Source organism: Aegilops tauschii, chromosome 3, assembly GCF_002575655.3.
Source record: "Aegilops tauschii subsp. strangulata cultivar AL8/78 chromosome 3, Aet v6.0, whole genome shotgun sequence".
In the NCBI taxonomy this organism is placed as follows: Eukaryota; Viridiplantae; Streptophyta; class Magnoliopsida; order Poales; family Poaceae; genus Aegilops; species Aegilops tauschii.
In genome coordinates, this window is record NC_053037.3 from 295345932 (window position 1) to 295369209 (window position 23278).

At 45.1% G+C, this 23278-nt stretch overlaps 2 protein-coding genes across 2 annotated transcripts; both read left to right on the forward strand.

Annotated features, from left to right (window-relative positions):
• Positions 1 to 12364: 12364 nt before the first annotated feature.
• LOC109757503 (uncharacterized) lies at positions 12365 to 15003 on the forward strand. The gene is made up of 6 exons (XM_020316326.4): positions 12365 to 12590; positions 12707 to 12781; positions 13170 to 13297; positions 13830 to 14283; positions 14363 to 14476; positions 14680 to 15003. The coding sequence occupies exons 1-6, from the start codon at positions 12504 to 12506 to the stop codon at positions 14749 to 14751; spliced, it is 930 nt and encodes a 309-aa protein (XP_020171915.1). The 5' UTR covers positions 12365 to 12503; the 3' UTR covers positions 14752 to 15003.
• A 388-nt stretch (positions 15004 to 15391) lies between these two features.
• LOC109757497 (uncharacterized) lies at positions 15392 to 21515 on the forward strand. The gene is made up of 3 exons (XM_020316317.4): positions 15392 to 15995; positions 19914 to 19966; positions 20558 to 21515. The coding sequence occupies exons 1-3, from the start codon at positions 15890 to 15892 to the stop codon at positions 20738 to 20740; spliced, it is 342 nt and encodes a 113-aa protein (XP_020171906.3). The 5' UTR covers positions 15392 to 15889; the 3' UTR covers positions 20741 to 21515.
• The last annotated feature ends 1763 nt before the right edge of the window (positions 21516 to 23278 follow it).

Below are 23278 nucleotides of genomic sequence, written 5' to 3' on the forward strand. Positions count from 1 at the left end.
TTGGAGCTGGAGCGGCAGTCTTAGGAGCAGTTTTGGGCTTAGATGGAGCAGCCCCTGCCTTAATTGCATCTCCCATAAGCTTTTGAGCTTTGGGTGCTGGTGCTGCATCCTCTTCCTCTTCTTCAGAATCTCTCATCATTGAAGGTTTACCAATAACTCTGGCAATGGTCTTCTTGACCCTTTCTTTCCTCTTCTTACCATCTCCAGTTTCCTTGGGTTCAAGAGTGAACTCCATTGTTTCTCCTGTGGCAACTTTCCTTGGCTTAGACATGGGCTGTCTTCTTGCTAGCATCTTAGTTTTCAGACCTGGCTTAGTTGCAGCAGCTGAGCCATACTCTTTCTTTAGCACTTTCTTCTTAGAAGTGGCTTCATCTTCAACAGCCACATAATCTTCATCTTCAGAGTCAGAAGTCCTCTTCTTCCTTGTTCTGGTAGCAGCCTTTGGCAGATTGCTTGGAGTGCTCCTGCTGCCTTCATCATAGCTGCTAGAGGGACTAGTGCCCTCACTTAACTGGACATGTTCCTCTGACTTGTTCTGGCTGTCACTTTGGTCAGACATCTTGCAAGTACAGTGTCAGCAGACCCTGTGAATAGGTTGTAGATGAGGTAGAGTAGATGAGCATCACAAAGTACAGGAGTTTTGCAAAACAGATGACTTAAAAACTTAGTTTTAGTTCTTCACAGAAAGCATTTCGGATCTACCGATTTGTAAACTCGGTGATACCGAAGCAGCTTTTGTAACCTGAACTAGTGAACTAGGTCAGACCGAGTCACAGTTCGGTGGTACCGAGACTGCTAGAGTTTCACAGAGAATCGAACTCGGTCACACCGATTTGCAATTTTCGGTCGGACCGAAAATGCGTGTGCTCTGGCCTAAGCCAAAATCGGTGAGACCGATTTCTACAACTCGGTCAGTTCGAGATGAATTCGGCGGAGACCTAACCCTAAATTTTCAAATCAAGACTAATCTACGGGACGTTTTCGCTGGACAGGATGATTTCAATTATGGCAAGAAACATGGCAAAGCAATGTGCTAAGAATCAGAGTTAAAGATTAGCACAATGATCAAGTCCGTACCCTAGTGCAGCGACGAACTTGCTACGGCGGCAACGGCGGAGAAGATTTCCGTTGACGGCGGCGGAGACCAGCGGCGGGAGGTCGCTGGAGACAAGAGGACGATCCGGAGACCAGAGGAGGCAGAGTAGGTTACGCGTGGGCGAAGGGGTTCGGAGAAATTTCCAAATTTTGACCCAGGGGTATATATTACCTGACCCTGTCGGTGTGACCGAGTGGAACGACTCGGTGGCACCAAGATGCAAAACTGCAAGCAGTTACTGCAACTCGGTGTGACCGAAAAGTTCTAATCGGTTGCACCGAGATTGAAAACCCTAGATCAACTTGGTGACTCGGTAGGACCGAAAAGGATGAATCAGTTAGACCGAGATGCACAAAGAGGTTTTGGAGGTTTAAGTCTATGACGAATCGGGATCTCCGAGTGCTCCTCACACAGAGTGGTTCGAATCTGACATGATCAAACTTTGTGATGTAGCATGAATAGAGTTTGAGACGAGAAAAGCATAGATAGCTAGAGGGTGTTCTTAGGCATTCTTGTCCATCCATTTGGCAAAAGAGAAAGAGCCAAACAATCATAGCAACAAATGGGTGTCCTCGAATGAGTAAAATATGCATCCAACATGCTCACACAATTAAAATGGCAAATGAAATATGTGGCAAAGCATGCACAAACACTCTAGCATCTATCAAGCAATTTGGCGATGACTAGGTCATCTATATATGAGTATATTGACTTAGGAGTCAAATGAGAACATTTGATCATAGGTCATACTCATCGTTTAAGCACAAGTGGGGTTACCACTTTTACATAAAGCATTGTTGTGCTCACACCATTAGAGTTGCTTTAGCTCATTGATTTGAGTAAAGCTCCCCCTAGATGTGATATCCCCCCTAAGAGGGATGAACTAACCTTGGGTTTTGTCGATGATGACTTCATGTGGTGTTGAAGATGTAGATGCTCAATGTTGATGTAGATCATTTGGAGCAATCCTTTGGAGTGAGTTGCACTTTCAATACCTACACGGGTTAGTCCCACAAGGAACAAGCAAGGATATCCATAGACATAGAGTGACGCATACACAAGATGATGTCCATGAAGTCATTAGGTTACCTTGTACCTTGTCTTACCAACAAGAGGGTTTGTGACTCCTTGAACTAGTGCAAGATATGGAAGTTGTTTGCACTTGTCCTTGCCAAAATGATAGGAGTGAAGTATGTTGGTTGACACAAGTGGTAGACCGGCAACACCTTCATCTTGAGTATATTCGGAGTCGGAGTGATAACTTCTTTCGGAGTGATTGTCGGAGTCGGAGCCGGATACCCATGCACCAACATGAGCGTGATGTCTTCTTTTTGTGTAGCTCCTTGATGACTTTTCCTTTCTTTCCGAATCCTTGCTTCTCCGAGAGGGTCTTCGTTCATAACGATCATCTCTACTCCTCCTTTCTCTTGGTGGTGATTCTTCTCTTCTACTTCTTCTTTTGGGAGAATCTTCTCTTCTTTTGTAGGGGGCCGTACACTCATTGGAGTAGTGTCCGGGTCTTCCACAATTGTAGCAATTACGCTCACGACTAGAGGATCTTTTGTCATTGTAGGACCTTGACTTGGAACTTCTTTCTTTGCTTCTACTCTTGTAGAACTTGTTGAAGTTCTTTACCATTAGGCTCAATTCTTCATTGAAGGTTTGTTTCTCACTTGAAGATGTGGGAGTATCACATGAGGCTTTGTAAGCACCACTTGACTTGTTGTGAAGCTCTTCCTTATCCTTGAGTGACATCTCATGAGCAACAATTCTTCCAATGACTTCCGTTGGCTTGAGATCTTGGTAATTGGGCATCATTTGGATCAATGTGCACACGGTATCATATTTTCCATCCAAGGCTCTTAGGATCTTCTTGATGATGAATTTGTCGGTCATCTCTTCACTTCCTAAGCTGGCAATCTCATTTGTGATGAGAGCAAGCCTAGAGTACATTTCAGCGACACCTTCACCATCCTTCATTTTGAACTTGTCAAGTTGACTTTGAATCACATCCAATTTGGATTCCTTGACGGAGTCGGTACCTTCGTGCATATCAATCAAAGTATCCCAAATTTCCTTTGCATTCTCAAGACGGCTGATTTTGTTGAATTCTTCGGGGCACAATCCGTTGAAGAGAATATCACAAGCTTGAGCATTGTATTGTAGCATCTTCAACTCTTCCGCGGTAGCTTCACGGTTCGGTTCTCTCCCACCAAAGAATTCACCTTGCAAGCCAATACACACAATAGCCCAAACGGCGGGGTTATGTCCAAGAATATGAATTTTCATCTTATGCTTCCAACTAGCAAAATTTGTACCATCAAAGTAAGGACCTCTACGGTGGTAATTTCCCTCGCTAGACGCCATACTCTCCTAGGTTGTGAAACCAAGGCTATGACCACCAAAAGCTATAAAAATCAAAGCAAATAGAGACCAAAGCTCTGATACCACTTGTAGGATCGGAAGTATGTCTAGAGGGGGGTGAATAGACTACTTGACCAAATAAAAATCTAGCCTTTTCCCAATTTTAGTTCTTGGCAGAATTTAGCAACTTAGCACAAGTCAAGCAATCAACCTACACATGTAATTCTAAGAGTATAGCAGCGGAATGTAAAACAATTGCATATGAAGGTAGAGGGATGAGTTTGAGAGAGCAAACGCAATGTTGACACGGAGATTTTTTATCCGTGGTTCCGATAGGTAGTGCTATCGTACATCCACGTTGATGGAGACTTCAACCCACGAAGGGTAACGGTTGCGTGAGTCCACGGAGGGCTCCACCCACGAAGGGTCCACGAAGAAGCAACCTTGTCTATCCCACCATGGCCATCGCCCACGAAGGACTTGCCTCACTAGGGTAGATCTTCACGAAGTAGGCGATCTCCTTGCCCTTACAAACTCCTTGGTTCAACTCCACAATCTTGTCAAAGGCTCCCAAGTGACACCTAGCCAATCTAGGAGACACCACTCTCCAAGAAGTAACAAATGGTGTGTTGATGATGAACTCCTTGCTCTTGTGCTTCAAATGATAGTCTCCCCAACACTCAACTCTCTCTCATAGGATTGGATTTGGTAGAAAGAAGATTTTAGTGGAAAGCAACTTGGGGAAGGCTAGAGATCAAGATTTATGTGGTTGGAATGGAATATCTTGACCTCAACACAAGTGTAGGTGGTTCTCTCTCAGAAAATATGTATTGGAAGTGTAGGCATGTTCTGATGGCTCTCTCCACGAATGAAGAGTGGGTGGAGGGGTATATATAGCCTCCACACAAAATCTAACCGTTACACACAAATCACCAAACTCGGTGGGACCAAATCATTGAACTCGGTCGGACCGATTTAGTTCAAAATGTGAACGTTAGGATTCTCGGTGGGACCGACATGTCAACTCGGTGGGACCGATGTCATTAGGGTTAGGGCATAACGTAATCTCGGTGAGACCGATTACACAAACTCGGTGAGACCGATTTTGGTAATAGCCAAACAGAGAGTTGGTCAGGCAAACTCGGTGGGACCGATTCACTCATCTCGGTTGGACCGAAACGTTACGAAAAGGAAACAGAGAGTTTGCATTGCAATCTCGGTGGGACCGATCACTCATCTCGATTTGACCGAAGCGTTACGAAGGGAAACAGAGAGTTTGCAACCCCATCTCGGTGAGACCGAATTGATTAGGGTTTCTGGCAGTGGCTATGTCAACTGAACTCGGTGGCTCCGGATGGAAAGAATCGGTGGGGCCGAGTTGGACTTTTTGGTTTAGGACATATGTGGATATGAGAAAGTAGTGGAGGGTTTTGGAGCATATCACTAAACATTTTGAGCAAGAATCTCATTAAGCAACACCTCATCCCTTCTTAATAGTGTTGGCTTTTTCTATAGACTCAATGTGATCTTGGATCACTAAAATAGAAAATGTAGAGTATTGTTCTTTGAGCTTCAGCCAATCTTTTGTCCTTAGCATTTTGAAGGGTCCACTTTCTAATCCATGCCATGCCAAACATTGAGCTTTCCTGAAATATTTATCTTGGAATAGCATTAGCTCAATGAGCTATATGTTGTTAGGAATTACCAAAACCACCTAGGGATAGTTGCACTTTCACTATGTGATGCATAGCAACGAGTGGGGAGAGTGTGTCCATGTACCCTCGTAGACCGAAAGCAGAAGCGTTTAGTAACGCGGTTGATGTAGTCGAACGTCTTCGCGATTCAACCGATCCAAGTACCGAATGCACGACACCTCCGCGATCTGCACATGTTCATCTCGGTGATGTCCCTTGTACTCTTGATCCAGCTGAGGCGAGCAAGAGTTTTGTTAGCACGACGACGTGATGACGGTGATGATGAAGTTAACGACGCAGGGCTTCGCCTAAGCACTACAACGATATGCCGAGGTGGAAATCTGTGGAGCGGGGCACCGCACACGGCTAAGATCAACTTTGATGTGTTCTAGGGTGCCCCCCTCCCCACGTATATAAAGGAGGGAGGGGGAGGCCGACCGGCCCTCATAAGCGCGCAAAGGGGGGAGGAATCCTCCTCCTAGTAGGAGTAGGAATCCCCCCTTTCCTAGTCCTACTAGGAGAAGAAGGAAGGAGGGGGAAAGAGAAGGAAGGAGGGGGAAAGAGAAGGAAGGAGGGGGTGCCGCCCCTCCCCCTAGTCCAATTCGGACTAGGCCCATGGGGGGCGTGCAGCCAGCCCTTGGCAGCCCCTCTCTCTCTCCCCTAGGCCCAATAAGGCCCATTACTTCTCCGGTGGTTCCGATAACCCTTCCGGCACTCCGATATTTATCCGGTGACCCCCGGAACTCATCCGGTGTCCGAATAACATCGTCCAATATATCATTCTTTATGTCTCGACCATTTCGAGACTCCTCGTCATGTCCGTGATCTCATCCGGGACTCCAAACAAATTTCGGTCATCAAATCACATAATACAAATCGTCATCGGACGTTAAGCGTGCGGACCCTACGGGTTCGAGAACTATGTAGACATGACTGAAACACATCTATGGTCAATAACCAATAGCGGAACCTGGATGCTCACATTGGCTCCTACATATTCTATGAAGATCTTTATTGGTCAAACCGCATAACAACATACGGCATTCCCTTTGTCATCGGTATGTTACTTGCCCGAGATTTGATCGTCGGTATCATCATACCTAGTTCAATCTCGTTACCGGCAAGTCCCTTTACTCGTTCCATAATGCATCATCCCGCAACTAACTCATTAGTCACATTGCTTGCAAGGCTTATAGTGATGTGCATTACCAAGAGGGCCCAGAGATACCTCTCCGACAATCAGAGTGACAAATCCTAATCTCGATCTATGCCAACTCAACAAACACCATTGGAGACACCTGTAGAGCATCTTTATAATCACCTAGTTATGTTGTGATGTTTGATAGCACACTAAGTGTTCCTCCGGTATTCGGGAGTTGCATAATCTCATAGTCATAGGAACATGTATAAGTTATGAAGAAAGCAATAGCAATAAACTAAACGATCATAGTGCTAAGCTAACGATGGGTCAAGTCAATCACATCATTCTCTAATGATGTGATCCCGTTCATCAAATGACAACTCATGTATATGGCTAGGAAACTTAACCATCTTTGATTAACGAGCTAGTCAAGTAGAGGCATACTAGTGACACTCTATTTATCTATGTATTCACACATGTACTAAGTTTAGGTTAATACAATTCTAGCATGAATAATAAACATTTATCATGATATAAGGAAATATAAATAACAACTTTATTATTGCCTCTAGGGCATATTTCCTTCACATATATCTAGAATATTCCATTTTCGTTGCCTTTCGGATGTTTTACGCCGCAGACATGTCTTTGCAGGCCGACGAAACCCCGGGCACCATACTCTACGTGATCAAAGGCCAGAAGGTGGACGTGGGAAATGCAGTGGTAACGAAGCCCTTGGAACTCATGTTCCACGGCCAGCCAATCCCCGTTGTCCACTTCAGGGTTAACTTGTTGAGTGTGAAATCCGGGCATGAGGATTTGCCTCCTCCAGTACGGCTCGAGGGAGAGGAGGATGAGACCCCGACGCGGCTTGGAAACTGCAAGGGTTGGATGCTGCTATGGCCGAAGAATCTTCTTTGTCTGGAGGCGGCCGAGAGCACACCAATAACCACACATCAGTAAGCAGGCATGAACACCACCAGCCCGCCTAAGCAATTACCAGCGCATGTAGTGCCGGGTGAGAGCGGCGGATGACGCGAGGAAGGGGGTCCAATAGTGGATGATGTAATCGCCCCCGGAGAACAAAGAATGGATGATGAGATGGACGAGGATGACCCTCTTCGATTCCTCAATACAACCACCCATGATGACGACGTAGAAATGATGAGTCAGCCATATGATGACTCAGGCAATCAGCATGCTGATGAGGTGATGGATGATGTGCCTGGGCAGGAACGTCCAAGGGTTGATTGCAAGAAGTCGCTCTTCATGCAATCCTCATAGGACACGCCTGAAGATGCCGCCTCAACGCAGGCTCAACTAGCCGAGGGTTGAACAATGCTTAGCCCGGCAACACTAGTGGAGGGTTTAAGGAAGGGTCTGCAAGGTCAGCCCAAGAAAAAGGAGAGGAAGAGACCGCCAAAGAAAGGCTCTGCTGCCTACAAACAAGCTAGAGCAACATGTAGCCGTCAAAGGTGCAGCCATGTACCATGTCGCCGGTGAGCCGATCCTATCGCCGAAACCATTGGAGGCCATATCAGGGGATTCAGGAGACCGCACGACCATGTGCTGTTAACTGAGATAAGCCTACTAGCCTCAAAGGATCCAGGATATCCGCTATACACAGTTTATGTGCCTGAGAGGAAGTCCTACGTCAACACACGGCCCGCGGAGGTGTTCTTCCTGCGGTTTGAGCATATCTTCGAGATGTTTTTGACAAGGCGGCTCGATTTTACAATCGTCCGCCTTTTGCGTTACATATGAACTCCGTCATCACAAGAGAACAAGTCTCGCAAATCTGTGTGGCGGATCCATACTACATGCATGGGTCCTGCTTGAGTCTTGGCGACATTGAGCGTAAAACGACTAGGGAGTACATCGAAAACTTCTTGATAAGGAATAAGGACAAGGAAACAGTCCTCCTGCCTTATCATCCAAAGTAAGTCAGTGCCGGACAACCCTTTCATACATTTCAATCATTCCTTCTCGCTCATATGGAGAATAATTTGAGGTGTTTTTTCCTCGCAGCAACGGGCGCGCCATCCTTATCGTTCTTTACCCGCGAGTCTGCCACACCGGGTATTTCGACCCTTCCAAAAACTATGCGAAGAAGGCCTACACCCACGTAATAAATATTCTAGATGATGCTCTCCATGACTTCAGCTTGAGGGGGTGGCCACCTCTAGATCAGGAAACAAAGGAACCGCAAGCAGGGTTTCTCGCATAAAACTAACTTCTGTGGCATCCATCAACCAAAACCAAGCAGGAACGATGGATTCTACCTCCCCCATCTCATGATGGAGTTCAGAAGGGATCACCAGCAGCTTCGCATGACAACCAGAAGCGATGATCATATCCGCAAATGGGTAGAATCCCAAGGAGAAGCGGATTATAAACTTAGAGATGACTTCTTTCGCATCCAGAGGGAGATTGCATCGATCATCATGAAAGAAGTCGTCGAAGAGAAGGGAATGTTCCACCACGGCCCTATATCGTGAGTTGACGTCCGAACTCGCATAGGCATGCAACGTCAGGACCTGATGCCGTTCAAGAAGCTAGGGTGCATCCTCGATGATATGGGTGGATGGAACTTCTAGTGATTGACGACACCGATGATGATGTGTCAGTTGAACTTGTATACTTTTTGTAGTGATGAAACTTTGTGATGTACATGGTCCCTGCCGAACATGCGTAACGCTACTTTGTTAGTTTGGGTACGATGACCTGTGTACCTCTAGTTAATTAGTTTGCGTACGATGAAACTGCGTTGATTATTTATGTTTACTATATGTTGCATCTATTTGCTAACCCTTTCTTTTCACGTTGCTCAAATATAGTTTGTTGCATATTATTGTAGATTCTCTTGATGAAGATGCATCTCTAACATGTACCTAGATCCTTGATGGCGAAGAAGCAGTGCTCTGTCGTGTATATAGGAAAGGTTTCGGGAGTGTATGATGAGTGGCCCGAGTGTCAGGCGCAAGTCGAGCGGTTCTCGGGCACTAGCCATAAAGGGTTCAAAAGCAAACAAGAAGCAGAAGCTAGTTACTTGAGGTTCAAGCTAGCGCGAGAGAGGAATCAGAACCGCCGCCTCATGTACTGCATAGTTCCGCTCTCACTCATAGTGATAGCTCTTCTCTTATATATCATTGTTTAGACGGATGATGATGTAGTTGCAAGTATTCGAAACTTGTATCGTTATTTCGAGATGATGACAAGAGACATCACTTTGTGTTGGATGATGATTATGATGATGACATGATTTGATGAGACTATTTGTATGTGTATGACATGATTATATTTGTATGTGTATGATATGCTAGAGATTATTGTATAAAACCAGTACAAATACAAAAGAAATATGCAACATAATTTTTTCCAGAAACTAATAACAATAATAGTAGCGAGGGGTATGTACTTAGCAGCAACGTGCACTTAGCAGTAGCGCGTTTCAGTGAAGCCCGCTATTGCTACCCATATATAGCAGTAGCGCGGGTCAAAACGCGCTACTGCTAAAAGTTAGTTGTAGCGCCGTAGCAGTATCGCTGCACCCCGCGCTACTGATAGTACTTATACCCGCGCTACTGCTAGGCTTTTTCCCTAGTAATGCCACCAAGTCCATTATCGTATGCAAGCAAGTGCCTCCTTATTATTACAAGCAAAAAAGTGCTTGCTCCAAATGGTTTGTTGACATGTGGGACTCACGACATTGTCATTGTATAGTCAGTAAATGAGAGAATTGCACAAGGAGCGGCTGACACCTCAGACCAAGTAGCTCGAGTTGGTTTTTATTGTTGTTCTTGAGACAGAGCATAGTATCAATTGGGTTGTGCGGGTCTGTGGCCCGTCTAGCCCAGGCTTTCATTTTATGTTTACAACATGACCAACCCAACTGTTTTTTATTTATGAAAATGGCTAGCCAAGCTTTATTTCTTATGGAAGAATACCCAACCCAAGGGCTGTAAATCTTCCAAGACAAGGAGGGAAGCATTCAGTCTGACCAGAAAAAAGGGTTGTATATCTTAAAAGTAATATGAAATGGAGTGTAAATACAAAAAACACAACAAATGGTCAATTAGTTTCATTTTTTAGTGTTTTGAGATTTCAAATTTCATTGGATTTTAACATAATTTAAATATATTATGAAATTAGTTTGAATCTGGATCGAAATTTCAGGATTAAAAATAGTTCGAACACCACGAAAATATGCGAAATTTCATTGAATTTTTAACCCTATCCTTGACAGAAAACAGGCGACAATGATAAAAAAAGAAAATGGGTTGCAACAAATTCCATAAAAATTAGTAAATGGGTGGTAAATTTTTTAAATAGCAACTGGGTTGTATGTTGTCCGCCACAGATGTGTAGTCTGACTTGTCTACGCAGAAACTCATGGATGGTGGCTACAGTCTCAATCTTATCTATGCGGAAACTCTAAAAAAATGCAGTTCCAGTCATCGCGCATCAGGCCTAGTAAGACAAGTTTAAGGGTATCATCCCGGACATGAAAGCTTGATTCACGGCGAGGGTCAGGCTGGATGTAGTGTCCGACTTTGGGCTTCGACATAGTCCCTTTCCGGAGTGGTTACCACGTGTTGCTAGGTCGAACAATGTTCGCACAGTTTCTCATTGTGCCAGACTATGCGCAAATGAAGTTGAAGATGTCGGGCCCAAAAGGCGCCATCACTATACGCAGTAATCCGGAGTGGTCACTCAGGACCATTGGCGCGGAAGCTGCAACCCCAAGGGCGACGTTGGGGCTGCGACCGACGATGGGGCGGTGCTCGGACAGGTGTCGGAATTTGCGCCAATCGATGCTGCGGTCGGCTCGTTGTGTGCTGGAACAGGGCGGTGCTGGACCCGACGAGACACGACGTTGCAACCGACTGGAGAGAGTGCAACTAGCGCTCACGATGACATAGTGTGGGCGACTATCCAGTGATGCAAGTGGGGCGGGTGGCGAGGCTGCTGACGCTTGTCATGAAAGGAAGTGAGGAACGCGGCTGGGCCGACGAAGGAAGGAAGCGGGGTGGAGGGATCTCCATCTCGTTTACACGATGCGAGGAGGATAAAGCCATTTTGCCTGATCAGACGTTTCTGACGCGACTGGTTGGGGGCTGGCGCCGATCGGCTGATGCCTAGCATCGACATCGGCCTTATCCAAACAACCACTTAAGAAGAAACCTGGGGAGTTGTGAATAGGCCTTTGGAGCTAGTGTTTGATTATTATTTTCTGAGACATAATTTTCTTTTTCGAGGGATTTTGAGACATAGTATTTTTTTAAAGAATCGTTTTGAGACATACTTTTTTTAGACATAGTTTTTTTGAGACAATTTTGAGACATAGTTTTTTTAGTCAAGTTTTAAGACATACTCCCTCCTTTCCGGTTTATAGGGCTTATCTCAAAATTTTAGTTTTTTCATTTTATAAGGCTCAATTTGGTTGTTCCCCATCACATGTTCAGATTCCAAGGTGCATTAAATCATTGCATGCAAGTATTAAGAGAAAATTGACCAATGCATATACTTTATGCATGCATGCATTGCAATTAATACATTGGTAAACATAATTTTTTTAGGAAAACAAAAGCATTAATTGGGTGTTTTTGCAAATTACAAAAAATATTCCACCACTCACCATTTACCTTGGTTGGTGAGATTTTTGAATTGAGCCCTATAAGGCTGGCCATAGTGGGGGTAACATAAGTAGTAACATGCATTTGGGACTCACAAACATGCTTATGTGGCAGGCAATTAAAGAAGAGAGAGATGGTTATAGTAACATAGGTAGATACCGTAACATAATAAATGTTATGCTACTATGTGTCATGCATGGCAATAAATGAGACTATTTATGATACTATGCACTATGGATGTAGTATCATACACTAGTATCATATGCATGATACTAGTCTATGATACTTCCACTATGACCAGCCTAAACCGGAAAGGAGGGAGTAGCTAGTGTTTGATAAATAAACTTGACTAGCTCGCGAAAGCCCAGCCCAAGATGGCAAGATCGTAGATGGGCCCTTGGGCCATTCCCCCGGAAGAATGAATGCTCCACCCCCCAGCCGCAGGGGAAACCCTGGACTGCGCCCTTCACCTCTTCTTGCCTCGCATCGCCTCCCCGCAGCCAAAAACCCTAGCGCATGCACCTTGCCGGTCCGGCCCCGAGACGCATTCCGGAAACCTCCGGAACGCCGCAATGGTTTGGTTTCAGTGCGAAGACTGCGGCGAGAACCTCAAGAAGCCCAAGCTTGCCGGCCACTTCCGCTCATGCTCCGCCTACAAGGTGACGCGCCGTCTCTCTCTCTCTCTCTCCCGTCTCTACTCCCCCCGCGTGGATTTAGCTTGCTTATTGGGATACTGACATGCGATTGTGCGACTGTTTGGTTCGGTTTTGTGCAGCTTTCCTGCATCGACTGCGGCGCAGTCTTCGGCCAGGGCACCGTCCAGACGCACACCCAGTGCATCTCCGAGGCCGTGAGTTCCATCGCTTCTCTCCCTGTTATGAAATTTACTTTTCTCTTATAGGATTCGGATGAAGCGTGACATGTATGGCCGTGCAATTTGGATAACATGTATTTTTTGGTTGCTGGATTGGGATAATTGGCGTGTAAGGTTGCAGCCTTTGGGGGCGATTAAGCGTGCCTTTTAATATACGTATATTTTTAGCTTACATTTCTTAATGTGAATTGTTGTGTCGGCCTGTCTGGATCCCCAGTTTGTAAACCACGGAAGGGTTAGTTCAGGGCACAAATCAGTATTTTGAATGGGTTGTTCAGACGTTCTCTGTAAGAGACATTGGAACAAATGCTAGTTAATTATCGGTCCTGTGGGTACTCATTTCTCTGATCTATTGTCATTTCAGGAGAAGTATGGTCCCAAGGGACTGAACAAGCCATCCAGCAATGCACAGGGTAAGCCAGACAAGCCAAAGCCAAATGCCGATGTTGATATCAATGTTGGGTTGTCGACACGCCCTCCTTGGTTCTGCAGGTATGCTAACATGATCCTCAGTATATATACAATTGTATTTGCAGGTTCTGTAGTAAAACCATGCTCCATATTTGTATCTCTGAACTAATATATTTGAAATCGTTGAAGTTCATATTATGCTTAATTAATGTTCATAACTTGGGTTTGTTGTGTACTGTTGTCACCATTCACGAACAGCCTGACTGGAACATTTCTGAAATACATGAGCGGTGAGCCTGATGCATAATAACGCGGTGCCCCTATAGGAACATACCAAAATAAGGCAATGTTGAAAGTTTTATAAGTCCCAAGCTGTCAAACTTCTTTATTATATTTTGTTGATTGATTGTATTAGCAAATGCCTTTCATGATCGCCCTAGTTTGGGGATCTTTTCATTATGGAAACTTCAGATGTGTAGAGCACTCATGTCCTTGCTGTTTAGATAAGTAATCAATCCCTTTTTTGACCATGAAGTCAGGTCATTTCAGCTTAAGCAGTCTCAGTTTTCACTAACATGCCTTCTAACATAACTATCCTGGGTTTGCATCTCAGCCTATGCAATACAACTACCACCAGCAAGCAAACTCTCTTGGGGCATGCTGATGGCAGGAAACATAGGGCAAAAGCAAAAGCCTTTCATGCTTCTCAGAAGCAAGAAGATGGAGCTGAACAAACTCCAAGCGACAAGGAAACTGGTGGAGCACCAACAACAGCATCTACAGAACTAAATGACGGGAAGGGTGCTGACAGTGAAAGAGATGCTGACAAGGATGTTGTGAAGAGAAAGAGAACAGATAGCACAACCTCGGAGGAGCCAGATAATGCAAAAAGACAAAATTCATCGAACTTGAAGACTGGAGAGGCGATACAATCTGAAAATGGAGAAGCGGAACTCAAAACAAAGAGCAAAAGTGCTGCAGAAGAACTGGTCAATGGTGCCAATCATCAAGATATTAAGAAGCAGAAAATCAAGTGGAAGAAAATTATTACGAAGATACTAGAGACGGTAAAGCTATATTCGATGTTGCTTTTGTCAATTTTCTGTTCCTACCTGGTGTTACAGTTAAGCTGATGTTTTCTTACAGAATTCGGATGGAGCTATGAAGTTAAAGAAGCTACAAAAGCTAGTTATCAGGGAAGTTTTAGAATGTGGTCTGTTGAAAGATAAGGAGCAGCTGCATGCTCTGTTGATGGACAAGGTAATTAGCATGAAAGATAAAATTGCAGTTAAATACTTGCTCTGTCTGGAATTACTTGTCGCTCAAATGGATGTATCTAGATGTATTTCAGTGCTAGATACATCCGTTTGAGCGACAAGTAATTCGGGACGGTGGGAGTACCTATTTTCTCCTAGTTTGGACTCTTGCTCACTGATGCAATGGTACTGTTTCGTTTATTGTAGATAGCTTCGAGCTCCAGGTTTTCTGTGGATGGGAAGAACATTAGATTGGTGGCCAAGAATGAAGAATCATAGTCCCTGACATTTTCTTGTGCTCTATTTAAGTTGTTACTAAAATTTGAGGGAAAATGATACAGGCAATATTATTTTTTTAGCTGTCAATTTTGGATTTGTTGTGCCTGTATCATTTCCAGAGAACTGTTCCAAGATACAGGAACTTCGTGTTTGATTTTTTTTGGAACAGTGGGACCAAACCGATTTTGTAGCTCCAGATGCTGTGAACTTTTCCGGTATATTTGGCAAGGCAACTCGTGTGCAAATTGACAACTATATACGCAATCAAGAAATGCGAGCTGCCTGTGTTTTGGTACCGTCATATCAGCAACACAGCTCTCAGTCTAGTGTACCTTCAAAACGCGATTTGCTGAACTCTTATATCGCTGACCCTTATACACGATTACAGTTACAGTTTGAGGAAAACGCGGTTTGCTGGCTTGTGCGGGCTGCGGCCGAACAGACTGCACGTAGCGGAACAGACTATGCGGGGTTTGTTCGGCTGCAGCCCGCGAAACGCGTGGTTTTTTCTGAATTTGACGCATAATTTACACAGTAATATGAATTCAAATAACATAAAATGTGAATATTATGAATCCAAATTACAATAATTATTTAAATCACCGAATAAAACTAATACTCCCTTCGTCTGGGAAAAGTTGTCTCTGGTAATTTTGCGAAAATCCCCTCACTGTATTCCCGACAAACGACGCACTCCCCCACCCCCGCTCCTCTCCCCGCCGGTTCCCCCTGCTCCTCTCCCTTGCCGGAGCACTCTGCTCGGCTCCCCAAGAAGCTTCTGCTCGCGTCGCCGGAGATTCCCCGCGCAGCTCCCTGCTCTGCTCTCCCTCCTTGTTCCCCTCTTCCTCCGCCGCGTTGCTTCCCCGAGCGAGGAGAAGCCTCGATTTTTCCGACCTCCTCCAACAGAAGCCGCAGCTGCCCCGCTCCACCACCGCCAACGCCGCCGCAACTGCCTCCTCCGCCGCTCTCTCCTGCTCGCGCAGCTCCAGCTTGCCTTCCTCTCCTAGCTTCCCCCCTCCCTAGTGACCTCCGCGCTCTGCTCCGGCTGCTTCAGATCCGGCGCCGGCGAGGCTGATATGGTGGCTGCGAGGCCAGACGGCGAGAGACGTAGCCGACGAGCCCGACGACAGCAAGCTCGATGGCGAGCTCGACGGCGGCGGAGACGTCTTCTGTACTGCGAGCTCCACCATCCCTACACATACTGTACTGCGAGCTCGACGACGACAGTGGCGTCTTCTTGGCAGGTTAAGCTTCCCTCCTTCAATTCCCCTCCATGATTTATGTGTCAAAACTGATTTTTTTACTGAAATTTGCTGCTTCTGACATTTGCTTAAGACTGCATGCCGGCCAACTGGTATTTCTTCAGTTAGCAAAACATGGCAGACAAATCTCACTAGGGGATCACACTTGGCCTGACCACATCTGTGTGTAACTAGGGGATCACACTTGGGGACACAATGGGCTAATTGGCTAATTTCTTCAGCAGCTCATCCTATTTTTACCTAATTGGCTGCAACCTCAGTCTCACTAGGGCATCACACTTGGCCTGACAACATCTGTGTGTAAACTAGAAATTCTAGCTTAGACTGAAACTTGAACAACTGAATTTATGCATTTCAACTAGCAAATGTGAGATAAGAGTGAACATTTATTCTCAACTAGCAAATGTCAGATAAATCAAATTACTAATTAGTTTTAGTGATGGATCTAGCAGGATGAGTCAGTGATTAAAATCATCCATGAATGAATTAGTTAGAGGGCAGCCAACAGTACTTAGTGTACTACTGCTGCTGTCTAGTGCTCCTTTCATGACAGAGGTAGATAAATGGAGTACTCCTTTTCAAGTAATTTTGTCATTTGTTTCATGATGTGGCAAGTAATTTTGTCATTGTTTCAGACTGCAATCAAGTGTTTTTTCATTATTTCAAAATGCTTCAGACTGCTAGATTCAAGTTCTGCTGAAACTGAAAAAAGGAAAAAAAAAACCACACCTGAATAATTTTCGAGTTCAGAACCACACATTTTATCATTCTACTTCCAGGAATTGAACATTTTGCATTGTTGGACTGACAGGAGTAGAAAAATTGGAGTACACAGTGTACTGAGTTTTCAATCCTTGATTGTTGTACTGGCATGAAGCAATAGAAATGGCTGCCATGGCACCATTTCGAGAAATAAGTGTATAGTGTCAAAATATTCATGTGATTTCAAACTCGTGGCCAAACTGTTGTACATTATGTTTTCGGTAAGGAGCTCAAGTTCTTAACACTTAATCAAATTAGATACAGTCTTGGCATTTTTCTGTTTGTACACCGAATCAAATTACTCTTGGTTGTAGCTAAGCTACCATCAAATTTTTCTTACTCCATCAAATTACTCTTGGCTGTAGCTCCCAGACAGAATTAAGCGAATCGGAATTACTATTGTAAATAAATCCAAGATTGTTTAGAATAAGATACTGATTGACATACATCAGAATGATACTATTGGAGCATTACTAGAGTAATTTGTTGTTCCTCATTTTGAATGAGTGGTTATACTGCTGTCAAAACTACTCCATACACACACTGTCAAACTGACAAGATGGTGGTGGAGGTGGGAATAAATGTTCCAGCACATCTGCTGGAGTAGAAAATAAATGTGTGTAGTTTGCTCCACAGCAACCACACACACTGTGAAAACTGACAATATGTTATACTGTTGTCAAAACTGAAAACTGTTGTCATTTTAACTAAATTCAAATAAATCCAAATACTTCTATCCTTTCTCATTGAACACATGACACAATACATACACATGACACAAGCCATACACATGACACAACACATACACATGACACATGACACATCACATACTCCTATCCTTTCTTTTCCTTTTCCCTTCCCCTTTCTTTTTTCCTCTCTCTAACTACTCATTTGCTTGTTCTATAATGGCCTTGTTGTCAGTAATTAGCTCAGGACTGTAGTATACACCGATTATTTCCTCTCCAACATTCTGTAGATGTTCCTTATGCAGATGCGGCATCTTGTAATTGTTTCCTCCTTGATCTTTCATCACTTCCACCATGACTGCTTGCAACATCATAAAGCTTTTGAACAGCTTATGGGCATCGTAGTTCTCAAACTCCTCCTCTACACCCTGTACCAGTTCCTGTATATTCATAGGCGCTCTGCAGTCGGTTAGGGATTGGAGGGAGCAGTGGAAATAATGATCTAGAACATTGAGCTCAGGGCTGTTCAGTGGTTGTTGCAATAGTCGAATATCCAGATCTATCTGTGCCACGGCTTCTAGAAAACCAGCATCATTAGGGAGGACATGCGGTGTTGCATTATCTTGTTGAATGAAGATCGTTGTGTCCTCGTCACCGTCAGGCCATTTGTCTTGAATGGCAGGGATTACTTTATTGATCAGGTAATCTCTGCACACAGGTCTAGTAACTTTGACCAGCCTCAACTCTATTGTCCCCTATCTCTGTTGTGGCTTGTTCGTTGCGCCTCGGTCTCTACCACGAACGGCCAAATGCTAAGCTTTCCATCAAATGTCATCTCCCCATCTTCATTGTAGCGAGGTTTGGCCACAGCTGTTAGAAACATTACCTTCCCAATGCTATGAGTATTGTGCACAGTTCGATTTGGTTGTTCTTCTCCAGGCAGTACGTAGTAGCTACTCTTCACTCGGGTCATGTCATACCATTTCTCATCGATGTGGACCATATTTGTCATTGGCTTGAAACTAGGCCAAGGACTTGATATCCATCTTTCATCCATCATGGATAGGCAGAACTTTAGTCTCGCTATCTTGTTATGTGGCTTGAGGGTGGGTTTGATGGTGCTCGTGATGCGTTTCAACTCTTGCAACTGAAATTGGTCATGTAGGGTTGATCGGGGAACACCTAAACACCTTGCAAGAGAACAGATTGTTCTTCTTTTGTTCAAAGGGATTGTAGCTGTTCTCGACAGATCTAGTTCTTTCCTCTTCCTACCATTGTTATTCTTCTTGCTTGAAACATCAACTTCTTGGCCTGCTGCAAGTTGTCTTTTGGCTAGATTCCATATTCTTGTAACTGTTCGTAGGTGAACATTCAGCATAGTCGCAATGAGCACCCTGTCATACAGGTGAACTTGTCCATCTCTAAGCTCGATTACTCGCAGAGCAAAGTAAACACCATATCTCTCCTTGTCTGTCAGGTCCTTCCCTCTTGGGTTGCCTTGTGCATCAGCTTCTTGAGCTTCTCCCACTTTTGCATCTTCTTGTGCCTCTTGAGCTTCTTCCACTAATGCATCTTCTTGTGCCTCCTGAGCTTCTTCCACTAATGCATCTTCTTATACCTCTTGAGCTTCTTCCTCTTCAGGAAACCAATTCAATTCAATGTCTTCATCCTTCTCTTCCGGGATCAAGTTAAAATCAAAAGTGCCACCTTGCTGAGCTTGTTCTTCTTGTTGAGCTTCATCCTCCTCTTCCGGGATCAAGTTCAAATCAATAGTGCCACCTTGCTGAGCTTGTTCTTCTTGTTGAGCTTCATCCTCCTCGTTCAAATCCATAGTTGTGTGCTCCTGTCTGATCTCATAACAAGAGTATACACAAAGATGAATTGTTAGCATATAATCATAACAAGAAAACCATGAAGAATCCTAGACAAAAAGCAAAGAAACCAAGAAAGGGAAAAGTAGAGATTAAAAGTACTCCTTGTTCATTTTGGTAACTAGAGGAACATGATGGCCCTCCTATTCCTGAGCAATGATTACTGGACACATGATTACTGGACACATCATGAGCAACGACCTATTAGATCATCTCCATTTTTATTTTTATTGGTCTTTTTAACAGTTTTCAGTAGCACACCATGACACTATTTGCACAAAACAGAGCTCACTGAAAAGTAAGACTATGATCAACATCAAACTACTCCTTGACAAGCAGTGATCACTACTGAACACGATCATATTCTAGTACATCAAACTGACTTTTTTGTAATCTTATTCTGAGAGATTAAAAGTAGATGGTCATTCCTTAAAGAAACATGACACACCAAAATTCAGAGGAACATCCCCAAGCCCCTATTCTTATTCTTATTCTGTAATCTTATTTACTCACTGAATTTTCATTCTGTAATCGTTTCCTTGTGACCTCCAATTCTAAACCCTGATTAATACTGCATGCAGGCAAAATTCCTAACTGTTGGAGTAGCTTCGTCATAAGCCTGAAATGCAACTTGGTAAATCTTGTCACCTGTGTAAATTGTTTAGAAATGTTCATTCAGAGAATTTGTTGGTACTCTTTGCTTGTGTTGAATAACAAGAAGATTTTTCCCATTTTACTTGTGTTGAATAACCTGTGAACAAAATTCAGGTTCCAACAGAGCATGCATGACCTGTGAACAAAATTCCCATTTTACTTGGGTTCTGCATGATGTTGGGAAGATGCATAATTCCGGTATTCGTTTGTGCTGTGCATTTTTATCAATAAAGTTTGCATACTCCATGTGTGTTCACTGAATTTTCATCAATATGCAGTGTATGTCCACTTATTTTGATTTTGCAATGATCATCATCATTCTCAGTTTTTGTATAACAAGAAATACTCCTGAATTTCTTCAATACTGGAGTACTGAATGTTTTCAGTTTTTGCAAGAAATAACATTGGAGTATGTTTCAGTTTTCACTTTTCTTCAACACTGAACACCTATTGGATGATCTACACACTTAATGCATCAATTTAGAGTAAGATGAACCTGACATTGACATTTGGTGTCTATTTTGAACCTGACAATGAACCTGACATTAACAGTCAACCTGACATTTAACAGGAGGACAATTGGACAACAGGAGAACAATTGGACAACATCATCAGGAGGTTAGCAACCAACACGAACTGCAACACGAAATTTCAGGATAATCGGGAGGACAGCAACAATAAATTTCAGGATCACAAAGAGTTCAGTGGAGGCGGGGGCGGGGACGGGGATTGGAGTACCAACCGTCCGCAATAGTGGTGGGGTGGGGGGATCGGGGGCGTCGGCGTCGCCCACAAGCAGCAACGGTGGCAGTAGAGGCGTCCACCACCGCGACCACCACTAGCAGCCGGCGGCCAAGCGGACCAGCCTGGTGGCCGAAGCGGATCAGCACGGCGCCGTTAGGCGGCGGAGTCGGGGCCGACAAGCTGTGTCTTGGGTGGCGAACTGGCGATGGTCCTGCTCGTGGGTGGGCGACGAAGTTCCTGCCCGTGGCCGGTGGAGGTCCTCCGAGTGGGCGGCGGAGGTCCTGCTCGTGGGCGGCGGAAGTCCTGCTCGTCGGTGGGCTAGTTGGCCGGCTCCTGGGCGGTGTAGGAACTGCTCGTGGGCGGCGCATGGCCTGCTAGAGGGCGTCGCATGACCTGGTCGAGTGCGTGGAGGAGCAGAAGCCGCAGCTCTCCTCCGGCGGGTGGCGCAGGTGAGTAGAAGCGGAGGCGCAGGTGCACAGGGGCGCCGCAGGCGGGCGGCGGCGCAGGTGGGCAGGGGCGCTGCAACGGTGGCTGGGGCTGGGTGCCGACGCCCGACGGTGCTGCCGCGGGCGACGGGGGATGGAGGAAGAAGGAGAGGGGGTAATTAGTGTGATGTTTAAAAGTGAGAGGTCCTTTTTGTAAAAATGCCAATGTACTACACCGTGGACAACTTTTTCGGGACGGAGGGAGTAACTCAATACAACAATTGTCCCGAATACAACAATGATACCGATCACACATGAATTAAGTAAAATGAATGTAAAATTGGCCGGTGCCTTTGTCAATGGTGTTCAATGCCTTTGGCCATGACTCTGCTAATGGTGCTCAATGAGATCCTCCTGAAGCTGATGTTGGGTGTTTGCATCTTCAATCTGCCGGTATGTCTGAAGGAATGCTTGTATGCGGTCAGGGTCTCTAGTTAGCTTCATACAACTACCGACATTGTCGTAGAAGAACACCAAGTTCATGTCCCTCATCTTCGATGATCATGTTGTAAAGAATCACACAACATGTCATGATGTTGCTCAGGGTTTTCTTGTCCCATAAACGAGCAGGACCACGAACAATGGCAAATCTAGATTGCAAAACCCCGAAGGCTCTTTCAATATATTTTCGGGCAGCCTCTTGTACCTTTGCAAATTCAATATCCTTTCTAGTTTTGGATTTTTTTATGCTCTTGAAAAATGTACGCCAAGAAGGGTAAATACCATCTGCAAGATAGTACCCCTTTGTGTACTCATGCCCATTCACCGTGAAGTTGCAAGCATGAGCATCACCACTAGCAAGTCTAGCAAACAAGTGAGACCGTTGCAACACATTGATATCATTGAGAGTACCTGACATACCAGAAAAACAATGCCAAATCCATAAATCCTCGGATGTTATGGCCTCTAGCACAATTGTTGCATCACGAGACTTGCCACAATACTACCCGTGCCATGCCTTCGGGCAGTTTTTCCAAGTCCAATGCATGCAATAAACGCTTCCTAGCATGCCGGGCCAACCTCGCTTCTCATTTGTTGCCATCAATTTTTTTGTGTCTTCCTCGTTGGGTACACCAAGATAGACATGACCAAAGACACGGATGATCACTTTCGCAAACCTATGCACTGACTCAATTGGAGTATCTTCGCCTGACATAGTCAGCCGGAATACCATATGCAATCACCCGCATAGCTGCGGAGATTTTTTGATATGTGCTAAAACCCAACAAGCCCGCAACATTTCTCCTTTGAGTAAAAAGTCAAGAATTGGCCTCGCAAGCTTGCACAATTTTTACGAACAGTGATCGGCGCATTCGATACCTTCTCCGGAAGAGGTGCGGCGGATAGGTAGGATTGTCCGCGAAGTAGTCTTGCATCAACATCATGTTCCCGAGATGGTGGTTGTGAGGTACGCAAAGACGGCCAACGGTCGAACCTCGCTCTCTTGCGGTTTCGATCCTCGACCTCCTTCACGGCTAGGACCGCCACCTCCATCTGCTGCCGATGGCGCTCGAGCATCGATTCCATGTTCGAGTCGTCAGACGAGGACGAATTCTCGAGCAAAAGTTACTCGCAAGGGCTCAAATCCATCTAAAAAACTCGCATCAACGAAATTTCGAACTGCGGTCGAGCTAAAGGGGAAGAAAAGGGGCTCACTCAGGCGACGGAGACCGGGGGTGGCTCGGCGAATCCGGGGCGGGATGACGACTCGCGGCGGTCGATCCGGTGCGGGCGGTGACTCGTGGTGTTCGATCCGGGGCGGCGGTTGTCGTGGTTCTAAGACTGATAGTAGAATGGGGGGGGGGGTAGGTATGAGGAGGCAAGATCCCAGCTATGGTGAAGTTGTACACACAAGATTTACAAGTTCAGGCCCTTCACGGTGGAAATAACAGCCCTACGTCTCGGTGCCCGGAGGCGATCGACTGGATTATATGTGTGTGGAGTTACAGGGGGTGCGAACCCTTGTCCCTGAGGAGGGGGGTGGCTTATATAGAGTTCGCCAGACCCCTCCCGCCCTCAGTTACAAAGGGTTTAAGGTACATAAAGATGGGGCGTTTCTGGTA

Bases quoted from the DNA above. Each gene is read 5' to 3' on its own strand.
- LOC109757497 (XM_020316317.4), top strand. From the start codon at position 15,890: ATGGCGAGCTCGACGGCGGCGGAGACGTCTTCTGTACTGCGAGCTCCA. The intron at 15,996-19,913 runs GTTAAGCTTCCC...TACTGCATGCAG, and splicing joins CAGTGGCGTCTTCTTGGCAG to GCAAAATTCCTAACTGTTGG. The intron at 19,967-20,557 runs GTAAATCTTGTC...GACATTTAACAG, and splicing joins TAAGCCTGAAATGCAACTTG to GAGGACAATTGGACAACAGG.
- LOC109757503 (XM_020316326.4), top strand. From the start codon at position 12,504: ATGGTTTGGTTTCAGTGCGAAGACTGCGGCGAGAACCTCAAGAAGCCC. The intron at 12,782-13,169 runs GTGAGTTCCATC...TTGTCATTTCAG, and splicing joins CCCAGTGCATCTCCGAGGCC to GAGAAGTATGGTCCCAAGGG. The intron at 13,298-13,829 runs GTATGCTAACAT...TTTGCATCTCAG, and splicing joins CGCCCTCCTTGGTTCTGCAG to CCTATGCAATACAACTACCA.